Below are 25,561 nucleotides of genomic sequence, written 5' to 3'. Positions count from 1 at the left end.
AATAATACTACATGAATTTAATCACCCTTTTTACATCCCTCTCCAACATCCTATTCCATTCTTTCATTACTGTTATCATAAGCCCCTTTTATCTCTTATATACATACATCACTCAAGTAGCATGTGCTCAATCATATCGTCACCCCCCTTTCACACATACATGAATGTCATACCTTGCTTCCCCCATCAGGCACCAGTGCTCCCACCTGCCTCTCCCTTGTCCACCGCCCTTGCCAGGCCGGCTCCCAGGACTTGCCTCCTGAGCACTGTCAAATCTCTTCCTCAGCTCCCTCATCTCTCTCCTCAATGCATGTATCATGCATTCCTGAGCCTCTAACTTCCTCTTGTACCCACACACTTTGCAAACGTTGTTCACCTCTAACACACACCTCTCTGCTGCGCCTGACAACTGTCCCACATCTAAAGTTCTTGACCATCGTTATTTCCAGCACGGTAACCTCCTCTCCGGCCAATAGGCTACTCACTAGTCTTCCCCAGCTTAGCTTGGCTGTACGGACTAGAGAAAATACTTACTCGCGGTAGTTTTCGTTGCTGGTGCCATTTGTTTGCAATCACCTTCCTTGATCCTGATTGGCTGTCTTCTTTGTTTCGATGATTTCCATTGGTTGCAATCACAGCAGTTGGTAATCGCTGCCCGCCCTCTACTGCCTCACTCGTGAACCATAGGACCAACCCTTAGTACCCCGTGGCAACCGGGCTGTGCACTGCGGCACAGGACGGTCCTAGTATGGAGCTAACTAACGATGGGACCAGTGACTTACAACCATTGCCTGACTTACAACCACCTTTGAGCATCCGGGCACTGGTGTATTATTAAGAGAGACAAGGGTAGCAAGTAATTAATTTGCATAGAACAATTTTTTATTCAGTATATACTTTCTTAGTAGGAAAAGTAAAGATTTGCTGCTAAATACTAAATAGATATGGTTTCCTTAAAAAAAAAAAAAAAAAAAAAAAAAAAAAAGCCTATAGAAATATTTATTCTTTGCATAAATAACTTATTTACCACCCCATCTCAGTGAATCTTTGAAAGGCAGTTTAGCTTCTAAGGGAATATATATATATATATATATATATATATATATATATATATATATATATATATATATATATATATATATATATATATATATATATATATATATATATATATATATATATATATATATATATATATATATATATATATATATATATATATATATATATATATATATATATATATATATATATATATATATATATATATATATATATATATATATATATATATATATATATATATATATATATATATATATATATATATATATATATATATATATATATATATATATATATCATTTCCTCTGATACCCCAAACTTATCTTAGTGTCTTCCATGTATCTGATCTAAATGATGAAAGGCAGTGTAATCCTAGCTGTTATATCTTTTACATTTTGCATAAATATCACATATGTATAATGTATTTCAAAATGAAACAAAAAGTGATCTATTACACAGACAATAACTAAAATTCAATGTGTTTACATTTTATAAACTTGTAGCCAAATGTAAGCTCATATATCTTGTTTGCATCTTTTTTCAAGTGTTTATAATTTTCAAAGTGCAATATTTTTTTTTGTAAATATCCTACAATATTAGAATAGTTAAAAAATGTACAGTAGTCATTTCTTTCCTTATTTTAAAAAATCTTCAATAAATAATGCAGGCATCATGTGTACCTATAAGTATAATAACCTTTTCATACATATTCAGGCCAAATTATTCTACAGCAAAAAAGAAAAGGCATGTTTTACATAAACACGAATATATACATAACCTAACACCAAATTAAATATTAATGTGAAAAACACAGAAAATCAATTATAATAACAAAATCGATTATAATAAAAAAATGATTTTAATAATAACAATTGATTTTTTTAATTAAAAAATCTGTTTTCTTCCAACCATATATATATATATATATATATATATATATATATATATATATATATATATATATATATATATATATATATATATATATATATATATATATATATATATATATATATATATATATATATATATATATATATATATATATATATATATATATATATATATATATATATATATATATATATATATATATATATATATATATATATATATATATATATATATATATATATATATATATATATATATATATATATATATATATATATATATATATATATATATATATATATATATATATATATATATATATATATATATATATATATAAAATATGGTAGGCACCCATCTTGTATATCAGTTCTTCACCTCGAGCTGGATCTAACACTGAGGGGTTTATTGTTACCAAAAAAGTGGCAAAGGTTGCCATACCTTTTCTGAAAGCCTGGAATCTCAGCTTTTTAATGACATATGTGATGGCCATCTAAGAAGCGTAGCTGTTACAAGTTATTGCACATAATGTAAACTAAGGTTGCGAAAATTATGCGTACGAACCAAAGCAGAATAGGTCAACCAGGGTGATTCGGACCTTAAGGTGGATCAGGGTGATTTGGACCACCTGCTTTCTTTGGGCTCTGGTTTCTATATAAATGGAAGTTATGCTGTTCTGCATATCCCATGTAGTTGAGCAACTATTCTAGCATTTTGAGTGTGATTATGGACCCATAAATCGATGTGTAACAAATGATGAAACAAAAATGAATGAGCTTTGCAGAAGAGGAATGCAAGAATGAAGTGGTAGAGGAAACACATTCCACTTTTACAACCATATCTCTATCAGCAGAGGGGAATAAATCTGAGATAGGGAAGAAAAATAACTACAAAAATTGGGAAAAGAAACAAATATCTGGATACACAGCAAAGAATTTATATAGATAGTTACTATGCAGTGTACTTTGACAAAAACTATTATGGTGGAAGAGTTTTGCAAATGGACAATGATAATGTAACCTTGACGTTCATGTATAACAAATCTAATAGTAGTCTTTTTGACTGGACTCAGGGATGATATTTGTTCTGTACACCGATCGCAGTTCATTTTTCATGGTCCATTGATTGTAAGGAGTACAGTGCCTTTCATTTTTTATTTGAAAAGTCTTCTAAATGAATACAATAACTTTACACTCTATGTAAAGGAGTTTGCTGAGGTATGAAACTAAAACAGAAGACATAAAGGAAGCATTAATTACTGTATCTATGTTTTTTCATATTTTTTTTACTGTGAGGTCAAAGTAAAGTCATAACCAAATTACATTTGTTGTTAATCTCTGAATATGACCAGCTAATATTTTTGAAGGAAATTAATGATTTTTTATGTTGGTCCATAATCACCCCAGGCTGGTCAACAATCACCCCAGAGTATAGTCCAAATCACCCCATTTTTTCTCTACAATGTGGTCCACACTTTTTGATATGTATCTTTATAAGTTACAGTGGAAATTAGTTTTAACTCCAGTATCACATAGGCAATGACTCATTTATATTTGCATTGAATAGTCTTTTTTTATTTCAAAAAATATGGGAGCTAAATCAGTCTGTCAAAACCTGGTCTGAATCACCCCGGTTGACCTATATCTCAAATTCTAAAAATGGTACAACAAATGAGGCATGGATTCCTATGTTTTAGGGCATGGCAAACCCAAATTTGACAAGGTCATGACCTTTTGGCATGGTCAATCACATTTTTTTTACTTTACTAAATGATATCACATTTCTCTCTGTTAGTCGTTACCGAAAGAGTGGCAAAGGCTACTATACCTTTTCTGAAAGCCTGGAATCTCAGGTTTTTAATGAGATATGATGGCCATCTGAGCGTAGCTGTTACAAGTTATCGCACATATAATGTAAACTAAGGTTACAAAAAATTATGTGTATGAACCAAAAGCAGAACAGTAACATACCTCAAAAAAAAAAAAAAAAAAAAAAAAAAAAAAAAAACTAACAACAAATGAGGCATGGATTTCTATGTTTTAGGGCATGGCAAACCCAAATCTGACATTGACACTGCTGTAAAAGGTCATTGACCTTTGAAAAGGTGATTGACTATGATTTTGTCATAGTCAATCACATTTTTTACTCTTTCACACAAATGATATCATATTTTTCTCTATTTTCCCTGTCCAGAATTTTTGTAAAGACAGATGTATACATTCTTGAAATCCCAATGAAATGCTCTTTCAAATGATATATAACATTTGTATAATATACATTCATAATAATAATAATAATGACAACAATAATAATGAAAATATGTTTTAGGCATTTACTATGTAGGTTCTCATATCCCAGAACTACAAGTGTTTGGTGAAATCAAGACGAGAGCATTGTGTTTTTTCTTTTTTCAGGTGCAAGATCAGCAAATGGCATGGAGTATTCACAGCTCACTTGGCATGTAAGCATATATTTACACCCAAATGAATGATGACATGCAGCTGATGACGCAAATCATGATTTCCATGGGTGTAGATATGCATTAGGGTGACACTTATTTGCCGACTTATGAATTTCAACTGGGACGAGCAGTCAGCATGTTCCATTTGCTCAAAAACACGTGTAAAATATTTTTGAAAAATATTTATATTTAGAGGTCACTCAATGAGCTTAAAGTTTATTTTCAAAATTAAGTTACTATGGTTCTTGATTTACAATTGTAATTCATAATAAAATTTTGGCTAGCATCTTAAGTAGAAGACTAATCAACACAATAGAAATACCAATTTATGCACAAAACAAATTAAATAAAATCAAAATAAGGCACAGCACCCACTCTGTATGTCACGTTATTAGAAATAAATAATGAAATACATGAATAAGGTGTAGCCTAGCAACCACTCTGCATGCCATGTGATCTATATCATACAAATACTTGTATATATATATATATATATATATATATATATATATATATATATATATATATATATATATATATATATATATATATATATATATATATATATATATATATATGGATCTATTAGTGTCATAAATATAAAATCTTGTAGAATTTGGAACAACTTACACTGACTCACTATTGCTTCCACTATACCATGATATCTACAGTAGTTGGGTGATGCTGTGAGAGACAGATGCATAGTGTCGCTTCCCTCTTTACTATATGCAGTTCTACACTGCAGCCTTGACAATAAGGGCCTTTTTTTTTTTTTATGGTACCATGGCATCTGGAGCCAGAGCTATGACAAGTGTCTACCTACTTGATTCAGTCGAGTCTACTATCATGGGGAGCATGCTGCCAACATGCAAACAGGTGCTTCAATACTATCTCTACCTCCATCTTAACCAGAAGATGAAGACCAAGGAAGCAGCAGCGGAAACGATCAACCTAGTGAGTACCTTCTGGGATCAAGCAGATATTCCAATGCAGAAAGTGCAGCAAGCGAGAGAGAAAGTTGTACGACTACATGATAACTGGAAAAGTCTAAAGGAGAAAAAACGGGCAAACAGAAAAACAACAGAAGAATGAGAATGATTTTCTTCTGTCCCCCTATCGCCTCTTTGACATTGCACATGAAGATGCAGTTTCAATGATTACAATCGCCGAGGACAGGGAATTTCTATGAGCAAAGAGGAAGGAGGTGTGCCGGGGCACCTGCGTTGCCATATTATCGTATTCACCACATTGTATTTATCATTTTTAAGCCTCAAACTCTCGTACCTACACAAATAACGAAAGAATATTAAAGTTAGCGTTAAAACTGTTATTTATTGATGTTTGTATGTTTGTTTTTGCTATAGATATCAGTAAGAAACTACGAGAATGCAATGGTGTGTACGATAATTTGGCAACGCTGCGGGGCACAATGGCAACAACACGGGTCATGTCTCTTGCACGTTGAAAAGAACAACAGCAGAGGGATGAAGAGAGGAAAGAACAGCGAATGAAGCGCTCTCAAGCTGAAAAGCGTAAACTGGAAGAAATAACTGAACTGGTATCCAGCTCTACATCAAGTTCCAGCAGCTCCAGTCCCATTCATTCCCCTTTTCAGTGTCATGGTGCAGAAGAGGCTGCTGACAGCTGTGTTGCAGGGCCATCTTCAGTCGTCATACCCCCAATAAAGTGCACCAGGAGCTCGAAGAAAATCATGAATGCACAACTCTCAGCTGTGATGGATAGTGCCAAGATATCCGATCGTGCAGTTCATATACTTGCACCAGCTGCAAAAACCCTTGGTCATGACCCCAAAGAGCTGGTGTTAAACCGCGAGTCCTTCCGGCGAGACCGGATGAAGTTTCGTGCATAGGCTGCCAAGGAAATTAAAAATTCGTTCAGGCCTTTGGTGCTGCTGGTTGTGCACTGGGATGGCAAGATGGTGCAGACAATGGCAGGTGGTGCTGCAGCTACAGGCGACCGACTTTCTGTTCTGGTATCAGGACATGGTGTTGCAAATCTATTGGGAGTCCCAATCCTTCCCAGTGGCACTGGACAAGCAATGAGCGATGCTGTGATGACTACTCTCGAAGACTGAGGAGTAACGGATCACATTTCTGCCCTATCCTGTGACACCACAGCTTCGAACACAGTGATTTTGGCAGGGGCATGTGCCATAATCGAGCAACAGCTCAAAAGCAGAGTTCTTCACGTCGCTTGTTGTCATCACATCATGGAATTGGTGTGTGAGAAGGCATTTACAGCTTGCATCGGCCGTTCCTCTGGGCCTGATATTTCTCTCTTAAAGCGATTTCAGACCAAGTGGAAGGACTTGGACAAATCTCTGCCTGAGCCGTTCACAGACAAAGACCTGCCGCCACATCTTGAATGTGGCAATGACCTCATGATTGAGTTCAACCAACTACTGGAAGAACATATGCCACAAGATGACAACAGGGAGCTACTAGAGCTGTCTATAATCATCTTGGGTGGACAGCCAAAGCGTGAGATCAGGATATTGCGTCCTGGTGCCCTTCACCGTGCCCGCTGGATGGCAAAAATCATCTACGCCATTAAGATCTACCTGTTCCGAAATTCAGAGCATTTCTGCTTCACTCCAAGCGAAAAATCTGAAGTTCAACGATGCATCACTTCCAGCATCTCGACGTACATCGTGTCTTGGTTCCGCACGTCATCTCCAGCTGCAGCCCAGGCACAAGACCTTCAATTTCTTAATATGCTGGTGTCTTACCCTGACAAGGCAGTGGCCAAGGCGACAGCTACAGTCTTAGGGCGTGTAAAGATGTGGAATAGTTAATGATATTTAATGTATGAATGCATGTGTCGAAACACAAGCCCATTGCCTTTGCCAGGATGTTATGGAACACATAGGTGCTTATGGCCGTGAGAACAGAGCTTGGCTGACACTAAATCAGCAAATGATGACGCCGAACATTGCAAGTTCTGGCGAGTCATTACCGGAAGATCAACACTTCGGTGAAAGAGCAACGCACATAAATACATTTGCCACGCACTCAAGAGAGGAGAGAAACTGGGCAAGGGTCGAGACTAGACAAGCTCCTCCATCCTCGGGTGTGGCGTTTGTCTTTTCGTGCGGCCGCTCATAAACTTTGTAACTGTTGTGTAAAATTGTCAATACCATTTTTATACTAAAACTCTTAAAACCACACACCTTTTTATGTCTCAGTGAGAGAGACAGTGAACTAAGTTAGTGAATTCAAAGTGAAATACTCCGTTCAGCCAAACATAATCCACATCCTTAAATTAAAGGGCTTTTGTGTTATCTTGCCATCTTCAATCAACTGGTGAAGCAGGCAATGGTACACCAGACCTGACGAGATAGTAGTTCTTGTAACACAAAACATAACACTTACCCGCAGTAAATTTTATAACATTTATGTTATAAAAATCTGTAACATAAATGGTGGCAGCGGTGGGATGGGCAGCGGGCTTTGAATCTGATCCTCTCCAGAAGCTCAGTCTGGTGATCTGGGTGAAAGGCACGGCTTAAAGCAGACACTCAAGATCAAGAAGACTTCACCCCTAAAGGTCCGCTTCTCCTGCACTGGGGCGCGAGATTCTCCCAGACTAAACTGGGGATTGGGGGATGGTGGACCGTGGGGCCGTGCTCGTTACTGGCCTGGGCAGTTTCAAGAATTGTTGGCTGTGCCAAAGATGGAAAGGGGAACGGAGAGGCACTTGCGGCGGCATGCATGGCTCTTGATGGTTGATCTCTCCGTCCTCATTCAATGCCTGGTCTTCGACACCACCGCCTCCAACACGGGTCTCCACCATGGAGCCTGTACGCTGATCGACGAAGGACTCCGGAGGGAATTCGTGTGGACAGCTTGTTGTCATCATTTCTTGGAGATCGTCCTCTCCAGCGTCTTCAAGGTAGTCTTCGGGCCAATGGGTGGACCTGAATCTGGACTCTTTTTCGAGAGGTTACAGAAGAAGTGGCCCAACGTCAACCAAGAGGTGTACGTTGGTGCCCCCGGCGAGATGTTCCACAACCACAGGTTGGAAGAGCAGCGCATCGACATGGTTTTCCACATCCAGCAGGCTATGAAGGAGCAGCAAGTGCGGGCAGACTACGCCAAGTTCCTCAGCCTGAGCCTCCCCTTCTTGGGTGGAGGGGGTGACCAGTGGGCCAAGTTTCGGGCCCCAGGCCCGACGCATCAAGCACGGTGGATGGGGAAGGAATTGTATGTCCTGAAGATCTTCCTCTTCCAGGACCAGTTCCGTCTCTGCCAAGGAATTGTGTGCCATCAGATCACTCTCGCTTTTCATCGCCTTGATCTATGTCCGGTTCAGGAAAGAGGCTCCCATGGAGTACAGGCCCCCGCAACGACTTAGAATTCCTCCAAACCCTTCGAGCGTACCCGGACAAAGTGGTCACAGATGCTGCCACCACCGCCTTTGCACGCCATCTCTGGTAACTGGCGGAGTACCTGGTTGGACTGGCGCTCTTCAACGGTGACATGGACATAGCGAAGCGCAAAATGGTGACCAACCTCGGCGGGAGAAGAAGCCAGGGTGTCCTGTCACTGCAAGGAGTCCCAGAGATTGGAGGCAGGCTGGAGGAGTTCGTGACCAAGAGGATGCTGAAGATGTTTAGCGTCATTGGTGAACAGGGAAGGAGAAGGCAAAATCATCCTTCTTGAAGGAAGACCCCAGAACGTGGGAGACGAACATGTTCCTGGAGATAAAGAAACCTGCGGGTTCCTTGAACGTTGTGAATAACGCAACAGAAAGAGCCGTTTCCCTCGTCCAGACCTTCAACGCGTCACTGACCAAGGACGAAGAGCAGAAACAATACCTTCTCCGCCTCGTGACGGATCTCCTTCGATGCCTCTGCTCCGACCAAGAAGGGATTGATGAAACAGGGTGGTTGCTGAATTGTAAAGGGATAGGTTGAAATCCCAACTCATTTCGTCGTTCAAGTACGCATGGGGAAGCATTATTATTGATTCAGGTATTCTGTTTTCATAGAAAATGGGAGCTATGCTATGCAAAAGAAAAGCAAAAATTGACATCCCTTCAGTTTCTCTTCTGTCGAAGCGACGCCTTTTGCGTGACCCCAAAAATTAAAGAAATTTCCTGAAAATTGGTTTCAATGTTACTTAAGGAACAGTGTAACAAAATAAAACTTGTGGAGCAAACAATTTTTCAACTTTCCTTTTTTGGACCACCCTACTATCCAGTCCTGGGTTATGTTCATCTCTCTTTCAAACTAGACGACGATCTCCCAAAGATTAGTGCCATGCTTTACATGACAGAGAAGCTCAATATCCCAGGTGATGTTCTCTTGGGTTTAGAGGACATGGCTCGGTTTCAACTCAACCTTTGCCCATCGATTCGTTGCATCACTCAAACTGACATTGCTACCGACACTATTTTATCCAGGACCCTTGTTAGCTAAGTCGCTGGTAGCAGTGACGGCTCAAACTGATCTTGCATGTGTGGTCATGTGGTCGTCTTCAGAGGTCCATTCGCAGTCACTGCCATAAAGGAATGAACATACAGTCACCGCAAAATGACTCCACTCCTATTCCTCGAATTTTCCTTATTCTTCGCAAGACTCCGTGGCCATTCGAGGCTGACTGGCTGGAGACATCCTGCTAGGTGGCCACGAATCTACCCTGGTCACGTTGAGGCTTGCAGGTGTGCATGATGTGTGTGAGGCTATCAGTGTTCCTGAGTCACTAAAGAGAAACATCTATGCCTGGAGTCAGCATTGCAGCGTGGACCATGAAGTTATTACGTGCCTGTTAATTCACAACCCAAACCCATCTCCACGTACCTTACGCAAGGGTACGTATATCAAGGACTTTGTCCTGTCCCCAGTGCGCATTGGGGCAGTGACGGAGTTGGCGGATATTCCACCCGCAGCCACATGACGAAGCGGTGCACGCCTGTACGATACGTTGGGCTGCCGCCATCATTGGCCGGCACCACTGCTATGTAGGCAGCCTGTTACCAGCAACATTAAAGGACTCACGTACGCTCAGCCTGTGTCTCACTTGTTCCTCGTACATGGCGCAGTGAGTCTTGGACCATGGGATCCCGACGCCTACTTCTCTGCAACACCACAGTCTGGTCACCGCCCCCGGCACCCCACGGTTCTTGAGCAGGCGCAGCGGCTGCTTGAGGCGCAGACTCAGGCCATTGTTGCACTTCAGCGGCAGATGACGCCTCTCCCTCCTGGGCAGCACCTCCGGCCAGGCCACCGGCGTCAGCCATGCCCAAGAAGTGTGAGGCTGTGATGTCAACTGCAGCGTTCAGATCCTGGAGGAGATCTATGGAGTGCTGGCTGGAACTCAACAGATGGGGACGATGAAGAGGCAGTTCTTCACATACGCCTCTTCTGCACCCCAGCCCTGCAGCGCGCCTGGATGCGAAGCTCACCGTGGTGGAGTGGCAAGGACTATCAACAGTGGAAGCCTTGGATCAAGTCGGTCGCCTTGCGCTCCAGGCCATGAATCAAGCCGTGGAGTGGCGCAGGTTCTTCGCCATCAGCCAGTTACCCGAGGAATCCATAGTGAGTACTTTGTGCGCCGCATGGCGCGGCGGACTGTGACTTTCAGTGCCATAGTTGTGATAGTAGTCTCACGGATTATGCTGCTGCAGAAGCTCATGTCGGGCCTGTACTCTGTGGCGTTAAGAGGAAGTGTTCCGCAACTTTGCGTCATTCAGTGATGTGGACTCGCTGCGTAGTTATTGCAATAGCGTTTGAAGCGGCTCACGAGGACGCCGGTCAGGATTCTGGCGGGAAACTGAGCGTCGCCAAGAGGGCGCCGTGGCAGTGGCCGCAGCCCGCAGCCAGACGTAGCAGACAGTTGTTGCGCTGCGACCAACACTCACCACCCGTGCAACAAGACCTGCAAGTGTGGCGATTGTGGCTGCAAACACCCCCAAGAAAAGACTGATTGCCCAACTAGGAAGGCGGTGTGCTACAACTGCAGCAGGTAGGGCACTTGGCGTCAGTATGTAAGCAGAAGAAGCAGGCGGCGCAGCGGAGGACGGAGGCGTCTGGCATTGTGGTAACGGCTACTGCGCGCACCGCCGCAGCTGAGTATCGCTGACGGTACGCTGCGTATGGGGCAAGCAACTGGTAGGTACCCAGGGGTGCCAGACACGTGCACAGGTGTGTGGCGGACCGAAGCTGATGAGTGCCCTCGGCATCTCACACTCACTGCTGAAGCGCCGTGGGCGGCCTGCGCGACAGAAAGCAAACGTGCTCCTCCAGCCTTTGGGTTCCGGGCCACATGCAGCGTCCAGTATGGTGGGCGCTCCACTACTCAAGAGGTGTTCTTTGTGAAGTCGGCAAGCAACTTCTACATTTCACTTGAGGCATGCAAGCAGCTAGGGCTGGTGCACAGCAACTTTCCTCACCAGCCTCCCACCGCAGCAGTCGCCACACTGGACAGCGCCAGTAGCGGGCCTGGGCCAGCAGTCAAGATACCCCCCAGGCCTGACGTGGTTCCCTTCACCCGTTGGAGGAAAGTGTGCCGCAGCTGAGGAGTGGCTCCGCACTTTTCAGCCTCAACCTTCAACACCAGCCGAACCCACCTGTAATGGCTGGTAAGCCCCACCAACTTCACCTGATTGAGAACGCAAAGCCCTACGCCTGCCAAACACCAGCGCCCGTCCCAAGGCACTGGGAAACCGAGGTGAAGCGGCAGCTTGATGAAGATGTAGCAAGAGGAGTGATTGAGCCAGTACCAGTCGGTGAGGCGACAGAGTGGTGCAAAGGATGGTGGTGGTGGCCAAAAGTCTGGGCAGCCACGGCGCACCATTGACTACCAGCAGTTGAATGCCGCCTGCCATAGGGAGCCCACCACACTCCCACTTATTCGACATGGTGTCCAGTATCCGCGCCACGTCTACAAAACAACGGCTGACGCTCACTGGGGTTTCCACCAGGTAGAGCTGGAAGAATCAAGCAGGAGGCTTACGACCTTTATCACGCCCTGGGGACGTTACCGGTATCTAAGGACACCCATGGGTCACTGTGCAGCCCCAGATGCGTACACTTGGAGGTACGACGACGCCATCGCGGGAATCACGAGGAAGCTGAAGTGCATTGATCTATTATCGACACGCTGTACGACACCAATGTGGAGGACTCATTCTGGCACACCCACGAAGTTCCTGGAGACGTGCGCGAGGAAGGGCATCACACTCAAACCAGAGAAATTCAAGTTCTGCAGGGAGGGAGACTGACTTCGTGGGCTTACACATAGGGTGGGACTCCTACAAGCCCACAGCTGAGCGACTGGCTGCCATACAAAGTTTCAGCATGCCCGAGGCACCCACGCTGACAGACATTCGCTCGTGGCATGGTTTTGTGAACCAGCTGGCGCCGCTCGCCACAGCACCCGTCATGGAGCCGTTCAGAGAATTACTGTGTAAACCACAAGGCAAGGTCTACTGGGACACGCAATTGCAGCAGAAATTCCTACAAGCGGAGGAGATCATATGTAAACTGGCTAAGGATGGCTTAACGTTCTATGACAAAAACAGACCAACTATCGCCATCACTGACTTCAGCAAAGTAGGCATCGGTTTTGTGGTGCTTCAACAGTACTGTTCGTGCCCAGCTAACGACGCTCCGCTCTGCTGCAAGAGTGGGTGGCGCCTTGCACTTTGTGGCAGCCGTCATTTAACAGCTGCAGAGGCGGTTATGCCCTGGTTGAGGGTGAAGCACTGGCAGTGGCCTGCGTCTCCGCAAGGCACGCCTCTTCCTCCTCGGTGCCCAAACCTGGTGGTTGTCACTGACCACAGACCACTAGTGAAGCCTTGGGCGACAGGGCATTGAAGGATATAGTCAACCCAAGGCTCTTCTTCGCGTTGAAGGAGCAAAAAACGCTACACTACAAATTCCAGTTAAATACCTTGCAGGAAAAACGTAACTGTGCTGTTGATTTCTGTCCCGCTATCCTGTGCTTGGGGAGCCTGATGCCACAGACGAGGAACAAGCTTGACGACCTCGAGGTGGCCGTGGCTGCCGTAACTGCCAACGCCTCGCCATAGATGAACTCATAACGCTGGATGACACCATAGTGCGACAAGTTGCTGCTGAAGATCCAGATTATCAGCTATTGGTGTCCAGTGTCAGCTGAGGACTGGCACCAACAACGAGCCCGTGAGCCAGCTCTGCCTGCGGCCCTTCTATGGTGTGAGGGACAGGCTAGCTGTCTCCTGGAAGGATTGGTGACTTACACATACACCAGGAGCTGTTCGCCTGGTTATCCCTGAGAGTCTTCGCACATGGTGGCCTTAACCTTCATGCAAGTCACCAGGGCCTTGACAGCATGCAACGACGAAAGCAGCGAGACAGCCGCGTACTGGCCCGGAAGCGGACGGTGACCTGCAGCATATCCATTGACTCTTGTGCTCATGCAACGCCCACGCTGCTTCTTCCCAAGCAGCCGAGCCTTTCATCCTGACGCCCCATCGGAGTACCCATTCAGCACACGGTAGCCGATCTGCTCCAGCTCGAGGGCAGGTGTATCTGGCATATGCTGACAGGTGCACAGGTTGGCTGGAAATCAACCACCTTCCTAATGGCGCTTACGTCAAGCAAAATTATGGCAGTGCTTCGGGCAGTATTTTTGCAAGATGGGTGCCCCAGAAAGCATTTCCACTGATGGTGGCACCAACCTCACCAGCGCGAGGTGAGCAAGTTTTTGGAGTGCTGGGGTGTTGCCATGAGGACGTCATCGGCGCACTTTCCCCAATCAAACGGCCGGGCAGAGGCAGCGGTCAAATCAGCTGGCAGGCTTTCACGTGATAATCTGCCCACCACCCCGGGAGGCAGTTTGAACAGTGACAGGTTCCTCAGGCCCTACTGCAGTACCTGAATACACCTCTGAGGGAAGGGAATAAGTCACCCGCACAGTTGGCTACAGGCGGCAACTTCGCCACGGCATACCAGTACAATCGACAACACTATATGGTGGACAAGACAGGCAGACGCCCATGGCAGCGAGCGTCGCGGTAGCCTGGTCAGCGCTTAATGCGGATGGAGCTTACAGGGGATCCCCAGGACGCTCCCTGCCCTGTCGCCCGGCACTCAGGTCTGGGTCCAGAACCAGGCCACACATGTCTGGGACAGACGCTGTGCGGTTGTGGAGGCTTTACCACACCGCCAATACACGATCAAGCTGAGGGCAGTGGTCGCCTGCGCCGTCCGTGCTGGGAGCACACCCTGCCCCCGTCCCCGCAGAGCACGCCGACGCCCCGCCCATCCGAAATACTGCTAGTGTCTCAGCGTCCGAGCGACGTGTCGGCGACCAGGATGGCTGTCTGACTTTAGGACAGATACACCCAATTAGGGTGTGTGTGCGTGTGTGTGTGTGTGTGTGTGTGTGTGTGTGTGTGTGTGTGTGTGTGCTGTTGTGTGCGTGCTGAGTAGAAGGATATTTCTGTACTTTTGTTAGTTCTGCCTAACACAGGCTGAGGTAATTTATTCTCTGTACCACCATTTGTATTTAGTTATCAGATATTACACTTTTGTTCCTATTACTTGTCAATATCTTGGGGATGTACGATATGTTGGGCTGCCGCCATCATTGGCCGGGCACTCACCGCTGTGTAGGCAGTCTGTTACCAGCAGCATTAAAGGACTCATATGCGCTCAGCCCGTGTCTCACTTGTTCCCTCGCACAACGCCGAGGAGGTAAGGATGCCTTGCTGCCTACCTCACTAACGTGGGAGTATCCTGACATTGGAACAACTTGACAGAGCTACGTACACAGTACCACTCTGTAATCTCTCTATCAGGGGACCCACTGGGAGCCACCACGTTGGTGGAACATCACATCCCACTACAAGCAGGCACGGCGCCAATATATATATATATATATATATATATATCTATATATATATATCTATATATATATATAAAGAGATATCTATATATATATATATATATATATATTTTTTTACAACAAAGGAGGCAGCTCAAGGGCACTAAAAAGAGAAAACAATAATAAAAAGCCTGCTACTACCTGCTCCCAAAAAAGAATTAAAGAGGTGACCAAAGAAAGATCAATTTCGGGAGGAGAGGTGTCCTGATACCCTCCTCTTGAAGAGTTCAAGTCGTAGGCAGGAGGAAATACAGATGAAGGAAGATTGTTCCAGAGTTTACCAGCATATCGGTTCCCCACTCACAATGCAAAACAACTAGACATGATCGTAAAGACATGCTAGCTCAAGATGCGCTTGAGAGTAAGAGTACCACCGTAGAACTTTCCACTGTTCTAGTCCCTAAACAGGACGGCACATTGCCGACAGGAAAGGTACCACTACCAGTTCTGCAGGACATTATGATGTCCAGATGTAGTGCGGCGATTATGCCTGACTTAACGAGCCGCCCATAACCCGCTTAGCCAGTGGGGTACCTCTTTGGTCAACTCGATAAGGAGTGGCTCTCCTGTCACACTGGTCGCAGCTTCAATCCCAGGCAGCCGGGGAATACCCTTCCTTGTTGTGATATATTTCGTGTGTTTGATACACGCAGAGAACGTGGACCGAGAGGTAATAGAAAAGAGAATAGAAAACCTTCATTAAACTGGTGGCACACGATGGGCATCCTATCCTCATGTTCCGTTGAGTTTCCAAAGGGGTAACAGGTAGGATGGCCCATGCTCCGAGGGTAATAGAATATGGGAAGTGTTGGAGGTATGTCTCACGGGGGACATTTGTGAAATAGTGCACCAAAATGGGTCTGATCTAAAGGTCTCAACACACAGAAATTAATCTATATAGAGGGAAAGTCGTAGTGCGGCGATTATGCCTGACAAACGAAGCCCCATAACCCACTTAGCCAGTGGGTACTTCTTTGGCTGACTGACAAGGGTGGCTCTCCCATCACGCTGGTCGTGGGTTCAATCCCAGGCAGCCGAATACCCTCTCCTTGTTGTGATTAATTTCTTGTGTGTTTCGATACACGCAGAGGACGTGTGGAACTGAGGTAAAGAAAAGAGAATAGAAAATCTCATCATTAAACATCGGCCCACAAAATAGGGTCTTTTCTACACTTGACTTACAGACAGGGTGCTGGCAAGTCCCATTGGATGAGAATCAAAGGAACTAACTGCCTTCATCACACTGTCAGGCCATTTCGCCTTCAAGAAAATGCTGCGACATGGCACTGTACTCCAAGCTATTGGCCATAATGCTGAACCTCAAGAAGGACAATTGGATGATCAGAGTCAGGGACATTCACGTCGTGATGACCATGCTGAGATGCATTGGTGTGCACATCGATGGTAGCAGTCTTGACGAGATCCTCTGAATCTGGCGTCTATGGACCGGCCACTATGCGCCAAATCCATGTGGGGAACCATGCGAACCAGGCAGTTGATGCGCACTGTATCCTGGTCTCTGCGCTTCTCGCTTTCAGCGGTCAGGTTCAGGTCGAAGGCTTTTGATGGAAAAGGAGGAAGCAGTCATCAAAGTATGTACTGAAGGAACAAAAGCGAGCTTGGACAGGATTTTTAAAATTTTTTAGGTTGTGGCCTATTGCGCCGGTAGGCTTCTTCCCGGTGGATCCTGATGGTCGGTCCAAGGCTTCTTCCCAGTGGGTCCTGATAGTCGGGCCAGCCTGTTCTGGCGCAGGCGAGTGCTTATAGTGGCGCCATCTTGCATTGGCTCATGCTGCCCTCCCGGAGCTCATCTTTAATCCTAGAATCTAGAGTACGGATTGATAGGTGGTCTTCTGTACAGCATGTGGGTAGTTTTAAACCACTCGGCGACGGCTGAAAAATCCCAGCTTGGTGGCACCGGTCGGGGATTGAACTCGCGTCCTCCTGAACGCGGGGCCATCTTGCTATCCATTCAGCCACCTGCACCCAAAGGATGTTGGAACTCATGGGTCAGGATCTCAAAGAACTGATGTCGGTCGACGACGGAGATCCCATGAGTAAGTTCTTCCTATGCGAAGATGGTTCTGCTGCTGCTGAACTATATTCACTACATGAGGACAGGAGACTGGCTACTCCACCTCTCAAGACACTCCAAGACTTTGCGCCCTTTTTATTTGCTCTCAACTGAAGCATGTACGCCCGTTTCGTACCGTCAATGTTGGTACAATGCTTGGGTTGGAGAAGCAGAACTCGCATCTGGGAGTACCTGACCAAGCACTGAATCGCCAGAAAAGTCAAATTGCTTTCACGACTAATTGCGGTCACGCTCTCGAGCAGGTGAATCGAGTCTTGAAAGGTGAAGGAGGACTCGTGGGTATCACAATGAATGACAGTGCAAGGACTCGACACTTCCTGATCCAGGATGAGATCCTCCGCATCAAGGATGCGACAACTTTGTCGAGTACACGAACACGGAGTGAGAAGCACCACCGGGACAGCCGTCACTCACAATGAACACCAAGAGATGATCTCACGTAGATTCTAGAATATGATCCAGATTGCAGGGGACAACCAGGTGTGTGGATTTAAATTTTCCAACTCCGACTCCAGAAAATTTTAAAGTTGCGACTCCGACTCCAGCCCCCTTGCCCCTCCCTCTCTATTGCAAATATTATTATTATTATTTTTTTTTTAGATGCTGCCTGTAGCCAGGGCCTGAGAGGGGGAGGGGGGCCTGGTATCTCAGCACCAGGGCCCGGTCTCATAGGGGGCCCGGCACCCCGGGCATGATGTGTGTAAATTAAGATACTTAGGGCCCCGGAATTACTTGCAGCACCAGGGCCCATTGGTAGCTCTACCTGGCGCCGGTAGACTCTCTTGAGGTCCTTTTTCTTACATGTATTTACATCAAAATTACATGTACTCTATATAGACAACTACATTACACGTTAAATGATTACATTAAGAAGTCGGAGTTGGGGGTATTTTTATCGACTCCGACTCCGACCAAAAGTAGCCAACTCCGACTCCGACTCCACACCCCTGGGGACAACAACCCATTCTCGCACGCATCAGAATCCCTGAACACCCTGCTGTCGCGGAAAGTCATTCCTCCTGACAGGTTGAAGACCTTGGAGGAGCAGCCCTCTTGAAGTTCCAGCAGGAGAGGCTGGAAACAGATCTTGGAAGCCTGTGGGATGTCCTGCATTGTCTTCCGGTGAAAACTTTCACGGACCTGGTGAAGAAGACCGAGGTGACGCTTGCCAGAGCGGAGATGGCTGTGGCAAGATCCACTGATTTCACGAGACGTGTTCTTCTGGCCGTACAAAGGAACCCAAACCTGGATGTGAGGGAGCTTAAGGCCAACTATGAGCTCTATGCTTACCTGCTAGCTCTCTTCGACGAACATGGGGACCTGCGGGTGATGGCTAGGAGCACTCTCCTCAACATCATCAAACCATCGTGTACAGATCTCACGTCACCCTCCTGCGGGACATCGTCGCTTCGAGTCCTGATGCTGGATGGCATGGCCCTTCTCCAAATGTTTCCAGTCAGCGAGGCGAAGACTTTCAAAGAACTCTGCAAGGTGTTCTTCGAGATGATCACCCGGTCTACAGGTTACCAAGAGGTCCACTTGGTTTTCGACTGATGTGACATCGGAGTCTCACTCAAGGACAGGACAAGGCATTCTGAACGAAGGCTGCAAGTTGCTGTGTCGATATTCAGCCTTCTACCGAATCCTGGCAGGAATGTCGATGGCGAAGATTCTCCATGAATTCAAACAAAACTCCTTGACAACCCTGATCGCTACGAGTCCCAGTCCTTCCATGGACGTTCGCCGTGTGCTCGTGGAAGGACAAGATCATTGGATCCCCAGGGAAGGACGTGAAACCTTTCGCTTGCGCTCATGAGGAGGCAGGCACCAAACAATCTGCCACCTCTCTCATTGAGAGGGGGAGCTGGTATCTCAGCACCAGGGCCCGGCCTCATAGGGGACCCCGCCGGTCATGATGTGTGTAAATGTTGATACTTAAGGGCCTGGAATTACTTGCAGCACCAGGGCCTAATGGTAGTTCTATCTGGCGCCGCTGCTCATCCGCCACTTCATCAGGATCCCGAAAGAAACGAAACTCCGCCATGCGAAAGAACCTATACAACAGTGGCAACGTGAGCGAGACGGTCGGACGGCGAACTGATGTCATCACCACCTTTCATGTTCTGACGGATGCGATACCGTCGGATCATTCTTCAGGAAGGCCAAGCAGGTCGCCTGGGCTGCCTTCGTCAAAGCCAACGACGACACACACGCCGCCCTGGCCAAACTTCAAGGAGGACAGACGAAAGTAGAATCTCTCAACGCAGTTCTGCTGTTCATCAGCCATATATACATGTATGACTGTCTGAAGTCATAGGCCAGGAGGATTGCTCTTCATAAAAGAAGGTACAGCCAGCTCTCACACCACCGACGGAGGGTGCAGTGACGCAACATATCATGCGGCGCAACTCCAAGCTCTTGTTTGGGAAAGAGTGCAAGAGCTGTCCCTGGTGACACTGACCCCACTGATTATGAGAAGATTACTTTCCAATAATTATTCAGTCGTCCATACTGCCTGCGCCACAATCAGTCCTGGAAGTCATCCGGTGCGGCTGCAAGGCCACCTGTGACACCAATCAGTGCTGTTGTCACCGCCAGGAGATAACCTGTTCCAACCTGTGCGAGTGCAGTCCGGACAAATGCCTCAACGATGACCCGAAACCCGATTTTGCTTTGGACGACGAGGAAGAGGACGGTAATTAGTTATGATTACTCACGATACGAAACAGAGTTTTCGCTGCCACGCCGGTTGAGTACCGATGATTACGTTCCATGATTCCATTTCGTAGTTCAGTTCCGTTACCGTCACCACTGAATTTATTGTTTACCTACAGTTATGAATTTTCAATAAAATTAATTAACACTATCATGCACGTGGACATATACACGTCACTCTGATTGTCTGGTCAAAAATCACGGCTTTTGATTGATGCAACTGTCGTGTCAAAAAAAAAAAAAAAAAAAAAAAACACACACACACACACACACCAAAAGTTCTGCAATCTCATTGACGTGATACTTGGTCTGTAGACAGGCTAGCACATGTCAGCTTGAGGTAAGCTGAAAGACCCTTCTGGCAGGTTTTTTCCTGGTGTAAAGAAAATCTCTTATGTTGACTCTCTCTAGCGGTCGAGGACGGGTTAGTGTGTGGCAGGGGGCAGGGTTCTGTGAACGGCTCAGGCAGAGATTTGTCCAAGTCCTTCCACTTGGTCTGAAATCGCTTTAAGAGAGAAATATCAGGCCCAGAGGAATGACCGATGCAAGCTGTAAATGCCTTCTCGCACACCAATTCCAAGATGTGGTGACGACAAGCGAGGTGAAGAACTCTACTATTGAGCCGTTGCTCGGTTATGGTACATGCCCCTGCCAAAATCCCTGTGTTCAAAGCTGTGGTGTCACAGGATAGGGCAGAAATGCGATCCGTTACTCCCAAGTCTTAGAGAGCAGTCATCATGGCATCGCCCATTGCTTGTCCAATGCCACTGGGAAGGATTGGGACTCCAAATAACTTTGCAACGCCATGTCCTGATGGGAGAGCCTGCACACATCTCTTTCCCCGCACACTCTGAGCATGTGCAAGCAGTTTTGCCTCCTAATTGGTGCGAGGATTATCACCTCGTGATTGGCCTTCTCTTCAGCTGATACATGTAAACATTTCATCAGCTGATACATGTAGAGACAATAATAATAATGATAATTTTAATGCTCCCTTCCTCCACTGTCCTCCCCTGCCAGTGCATCACCCACCACTCACTCCTTCCTCCACTGTCCTCCCTGCCAGTGCATCACCCACCCCTCACTCCCTTCCTCCACTGTCCTCCCTGCCAGTGCATCACCCTCCCTTCACTCCCTTCCTCCACTGTCCTCCCCTGCCAGTGCATCACCCACCCCTCACTCCCTTCCTCCACTGTCCCTCCCTGCCAGTGCATCACCCCCCCTTCACTCCCTTCCTCCACTGTCCTCCCTGCCAGTGCATCACCCACCCATCACTCTCTTCCTACACTGTCCTCCCTGCCAGTGCATCACCCACCCCTCACTCCCTTCCTCCACTGTCCTCCCTGCCAGTACATCACCAACCACCACTCCTTCCTCCACTGTCCTCCTGCCAGTGCATCACCCACCTTCAATCCCTTCCTCCACTGTCCTCCCTGCCAGTGCATCACCCACCCCTCACTCCCTTCCTCCACTGTCCTCCCCTGCCAGTGCATCACCCACCCTTCACTCCCCTTCCTCCACTGTCCTCCTGCCAGTGCATCACCCACCTTTCACTCCCTTCCTCCTCTGTCCTCCCTGCCATTGCATCACCCTCCACTCACTCCCTGCCTCCCCTGTCCTCCCTGCCAGTGCATCACCCACCCCTCACTCCCTTCCTCCACTGTCCTCCCTGCCAGTGCATCACCCTCCCCTCACTCCCTTCCTCCACTGTCCTCCCTGCCAGTGCATCACCCACCCCTCACTCCCTTCCTCCACTGTCCTCCCTGCCAGTGCATCACCCCCCCCTCACTCCTTCCTCCACTGTCCTCCCTGCCAGTACATCACCCACCCCTCACTCCCTTCCTCCACTGTCCTCCCTGCCAGTACATCACCCACCCCTCACTCCCTTCCTCCACTGTCCTCCCTGCCAGTGCAGCACCCACCCTCACTCCTTCCTCCACTGTCCTCCCCTGCCAGTGCATCACCCACCCCTCACTCCCTTCCTCCACTGTCCTCCTGCCAGTGCATCACCCACCCTCACTCCCTTCCTCCACTGTCCTCCCCTGCCAGTGCATCACCCACCCTTCACTCCCTTCCTCCACTGTCCCCCCTGCCAGTACATCACCCACCCTTCCCTCCCTTCCTCCACTGTCCTCCCTGCCAGTACATCACCCTCACTCCCTTCCTCCTGTCCTCCCCCTGTAGTGCATCACCCTCCCTTCACTCCCTTCCTCCACTGTCCTCCCTGCCAGTGCATCACCCTCCCTTCACTCCCTCCACTGTCCTCCCTGCCAGTGCATCACCCTCCCTTTCTTCCCTTCCTCCACTGTCACTGCACTGCACTGACAGGTAGGAGAGTGGAGAAAGGAGTGAGGGAGGTGATGCACTGACAGGAGGAACAATGAAGGAAGGGAACATCATCATTATTATTATTATCTTTACATGTATCAGCTGATGAAATGTTTACATGTATCAGCTGATGAGAAGGCGGCCAATCACAAGGCGAGAATCCTCGCACCAATCAGGAGACAAGACTGCTAGCGCTCAGAGTGTGTGGGGAAAGAGCTGTGTGCAGGCCGTCCCGTCCTGATACCAGAACAGAAAGTCGGTCGCCTGTAGCTGCAGCACCACCTGCCATTGTCTGCACCATCTTGCCATCCCAGTGCACAACCAGCAGCACCAAAGGCCTGAACGAATTTTTAATTTCCTTGGCAGCCTATGCACGAAACTTCATCCGGTCTCGCCGGAAGGACTCGCGGATTAACACCAGCTCTTTGGGGTCATGACCAAGGGTTTTTGCAGCTGGTGCAAGTATATGAACTGCACGATCGGATATCTTGGCACTATCCATCACAGCTGAGAGTTGTGCATTCATGATTTTCTTCGAGCTCCTGGTGCACTTTATTGGGGGTATGACGACTGAAGATGGCCCTGCAACACAGCTGTCAGCAGCCTCTTCTGCACCATGACACTGAAAAGGGGAATGAATGGGACTGGAGCTGCTGGAACTTGATGTAGAGCTGGATACCAGTTCAGTTATTTCTTCCAGTTTACGCTTTTGAGCTTGAGAGCGCTTCATTCGCTGTTCTTTCCTCTCTTCGTCCCTCTGCTGTTGTTCTTTTCAACGTGCAAGAGACATGACCTGTGTTGTTGCCATTGCGCCCCGGCACACCTCCTCCCTCTGTGCTCATAAAAACTCCCTGTCCTTGGCGATTGTAATCATTGAAATTGCATCTTCATGTGCAATGTCAAAGAGGCGATAGGGGGACAGAAGAAAATCATTCTCATTCTTCTGTTGTTTTTCTGTTTGCCCGTTTTTTTCTCCTTTAGACTTTTCCAGTTATCATGTAGTCGTACAACTTTCTCTCTCGCTTGCTGCACTTTCTGCATTGGAATATCTGCTTGATCCCAGAAGGTACTCACTAGGTTAATCGTTTCCGCTGCTGCTTCCTTTGTCGTCATCTTCTGGTTAAGGTGGAGGTAGAGATAGTATTGAAGCACCTGTTTGCATGTTGGCAGCATGCTCCCCATGATAGAAGACTCGACTGAATCAAGTAGGTAGACACTTGTCATAGCTCTGGTTCCAGATGCCATGGTACCAAAAAAAAAAAAATAAATAAAAAAAAAAAAAAAAAAAAAATAAATAAATAAAAAATAAATAAATAAGAAAAAAAAAAATAAATAAAATAAAATAAATAAATAAAAAAAATTAAAAGGGGGACCTTAATGTCAAGGCTGCAGTGCAGAACTGCGTATAGCAGAGAGGGAAGCGACTCTGTCGTCTGTCTCTGGCATCACCCAAGCAACTACAGTCTCCATGAGAAAAATGTCCGCACCTGGCAATAACATACATCTTTCCGACACAACATTACATTCTTGTTTAATTAAGCACACATGGTCACAAAAACTATTGATATGGACAGAAAATTTGCCCAGTATGATAGCCCCTTTACACTTCCCAAATTCTGCAAGATTTTTATGACACTAATGAAACCTTGTTATTAGAGCAAACATGTATTACTATATAATAACTTTATATAAATAAAGATAAAGTTGGGGGCATACGCTGTAGCAGCGCATGGCCTTGGTGCTCTTCTCCGTAACACTGGCCCTTGAGCCTGTGGTGGGATGGAGCCCATTACCCCGGGACACAGGGCCAGTGTGACATCCGGGTTACCACAGTTTACCTTCCCCAGGCTTTCCCAGGTACCCATTCATCGACCAGCCCGAAAGGGAGGAACAGCTGGGTGAGCTGTACACCGATTGCCGGGCGAGTTGATCCAGGGCCCGTGGAGTAAATGCCGGGCACGCTGACCACTAGACCACAGTGGCATTATATAAATAGTTGCAGATAAATTTAGCAAATAACATATAATATAGAGTATTCATACATTCTTTTTCTAGTGATTTCTATTCATTCATTAATTCTCATTAATATATATATATATATATATATATATATATATATATATATATATATATATATATATATATATATATATATATATATATATATATATATATATATATATATATATATATATATATATAATATCCACAATCAATAACATTGCCCTCCTTGGAGGCAGGCGATACATAATAAATGTGAAAAAAATAGACATTATTAAAATTAAATCCTCTGATCGATATTAATCTTCACACAACTTAATATTAAATATTAGATTACCGTAAGACTTATGCAGCATTTTTACAGGAATGTAAGTCTCAGGAAGGAGTTCTGCGGAAGAAGATAACTGAGTATGAGTATCAAAGTATAATGTAAAATCCCCCCACACACACACACACACACACACACCACTTTCCTCACCAGCCAACAACTACATAGCAGTTACCTTCCTGCCCGCCTTACAGGCTTGGATCATGCTGCCCCTTCCCCCCCATCTCCTCTTAGTGAGTCACATCCAATGGTAGGGTTGATAAATTAATGTCAAGCAAATGATCTTTGGTCCCTAGAAAGCAATAAAACCTAGCCAGCCCAAACCCAGCAATTCTCAGAAACAGCCCTCACTCACTACACACTTGTTGGCACACAGACAACCATACATACGTAACCCTCCCATCCCTCCTACCTGCAACACACAAACAAACAAACAAACAAACACAAACACACACACACACACACACACACACCAGCATTCCTGAAGCTGAGACTGAAGGCTGAGACAATGTTAGCACAATGAGGCAAGGCATTTCAGTAAACAAGACAGTAAAATGAAAAGTTCCTGAATTATACTTTTCAACATTTAAAATTATCTTCTCCATATTATATGTTTTCTTTTGCTAGCTGAGCTAGGCACTTTTTACATATTACTATATCTGCTTCGGAAAACGTCGTAGTATTATACTCATTTTCATTTTTTCACCACTGTTCAGACTTCTTGTTTTCAATGTGTAAATTTATGGCACTTAAGGTTGTTATAATGGATTCTAGTGGTTCGC

General features: G+C 46.0%; 1 protein-coding gene across 1 annotated transcript in view; it reads right to left on the bottom strand.

The window, feature by feature from the left end:
* Positions 1-22,817: 22,817 nt before the first annotated feature.
* Positions 22,818-25,561, bottom strand: part of LOC126987664 (fat-like cadherin-related tumor suppressor homolog) — a 42,762-nt gene continuing 40,018 nt past the window's right edge. Inside the window, exon 8 of the mRNA XM_050844791.1 lies at positions 22,818-23,072. Coding sequence (XP_050700748.1) covers positions 22,818-23,072 — 255 coding nt within the window. The remainder of the gene's footprint in view (positions 23,073-25,561) is intronic.

This window comes from Eriocheir sinensis, chromosome 66, assembly GCF_024679095.1.
Source record: "Eriocheir sinensis breed Jianghai 21 chromosome 66, ASM2467909v1, whole genome shotgun sequence".
Taxonomy (NCBI): domain Eukaryota; kingdom Metazoa; phylum Arthropoda; class Malacostraca; order Decapoda; family Varunidae; genus Eriocheir; species Eriocheir sinensis.
Note: the sequence above shows the minus strand (reverse complement) of the source record. Positions and strands in the feature narration are given on the sequence as shown.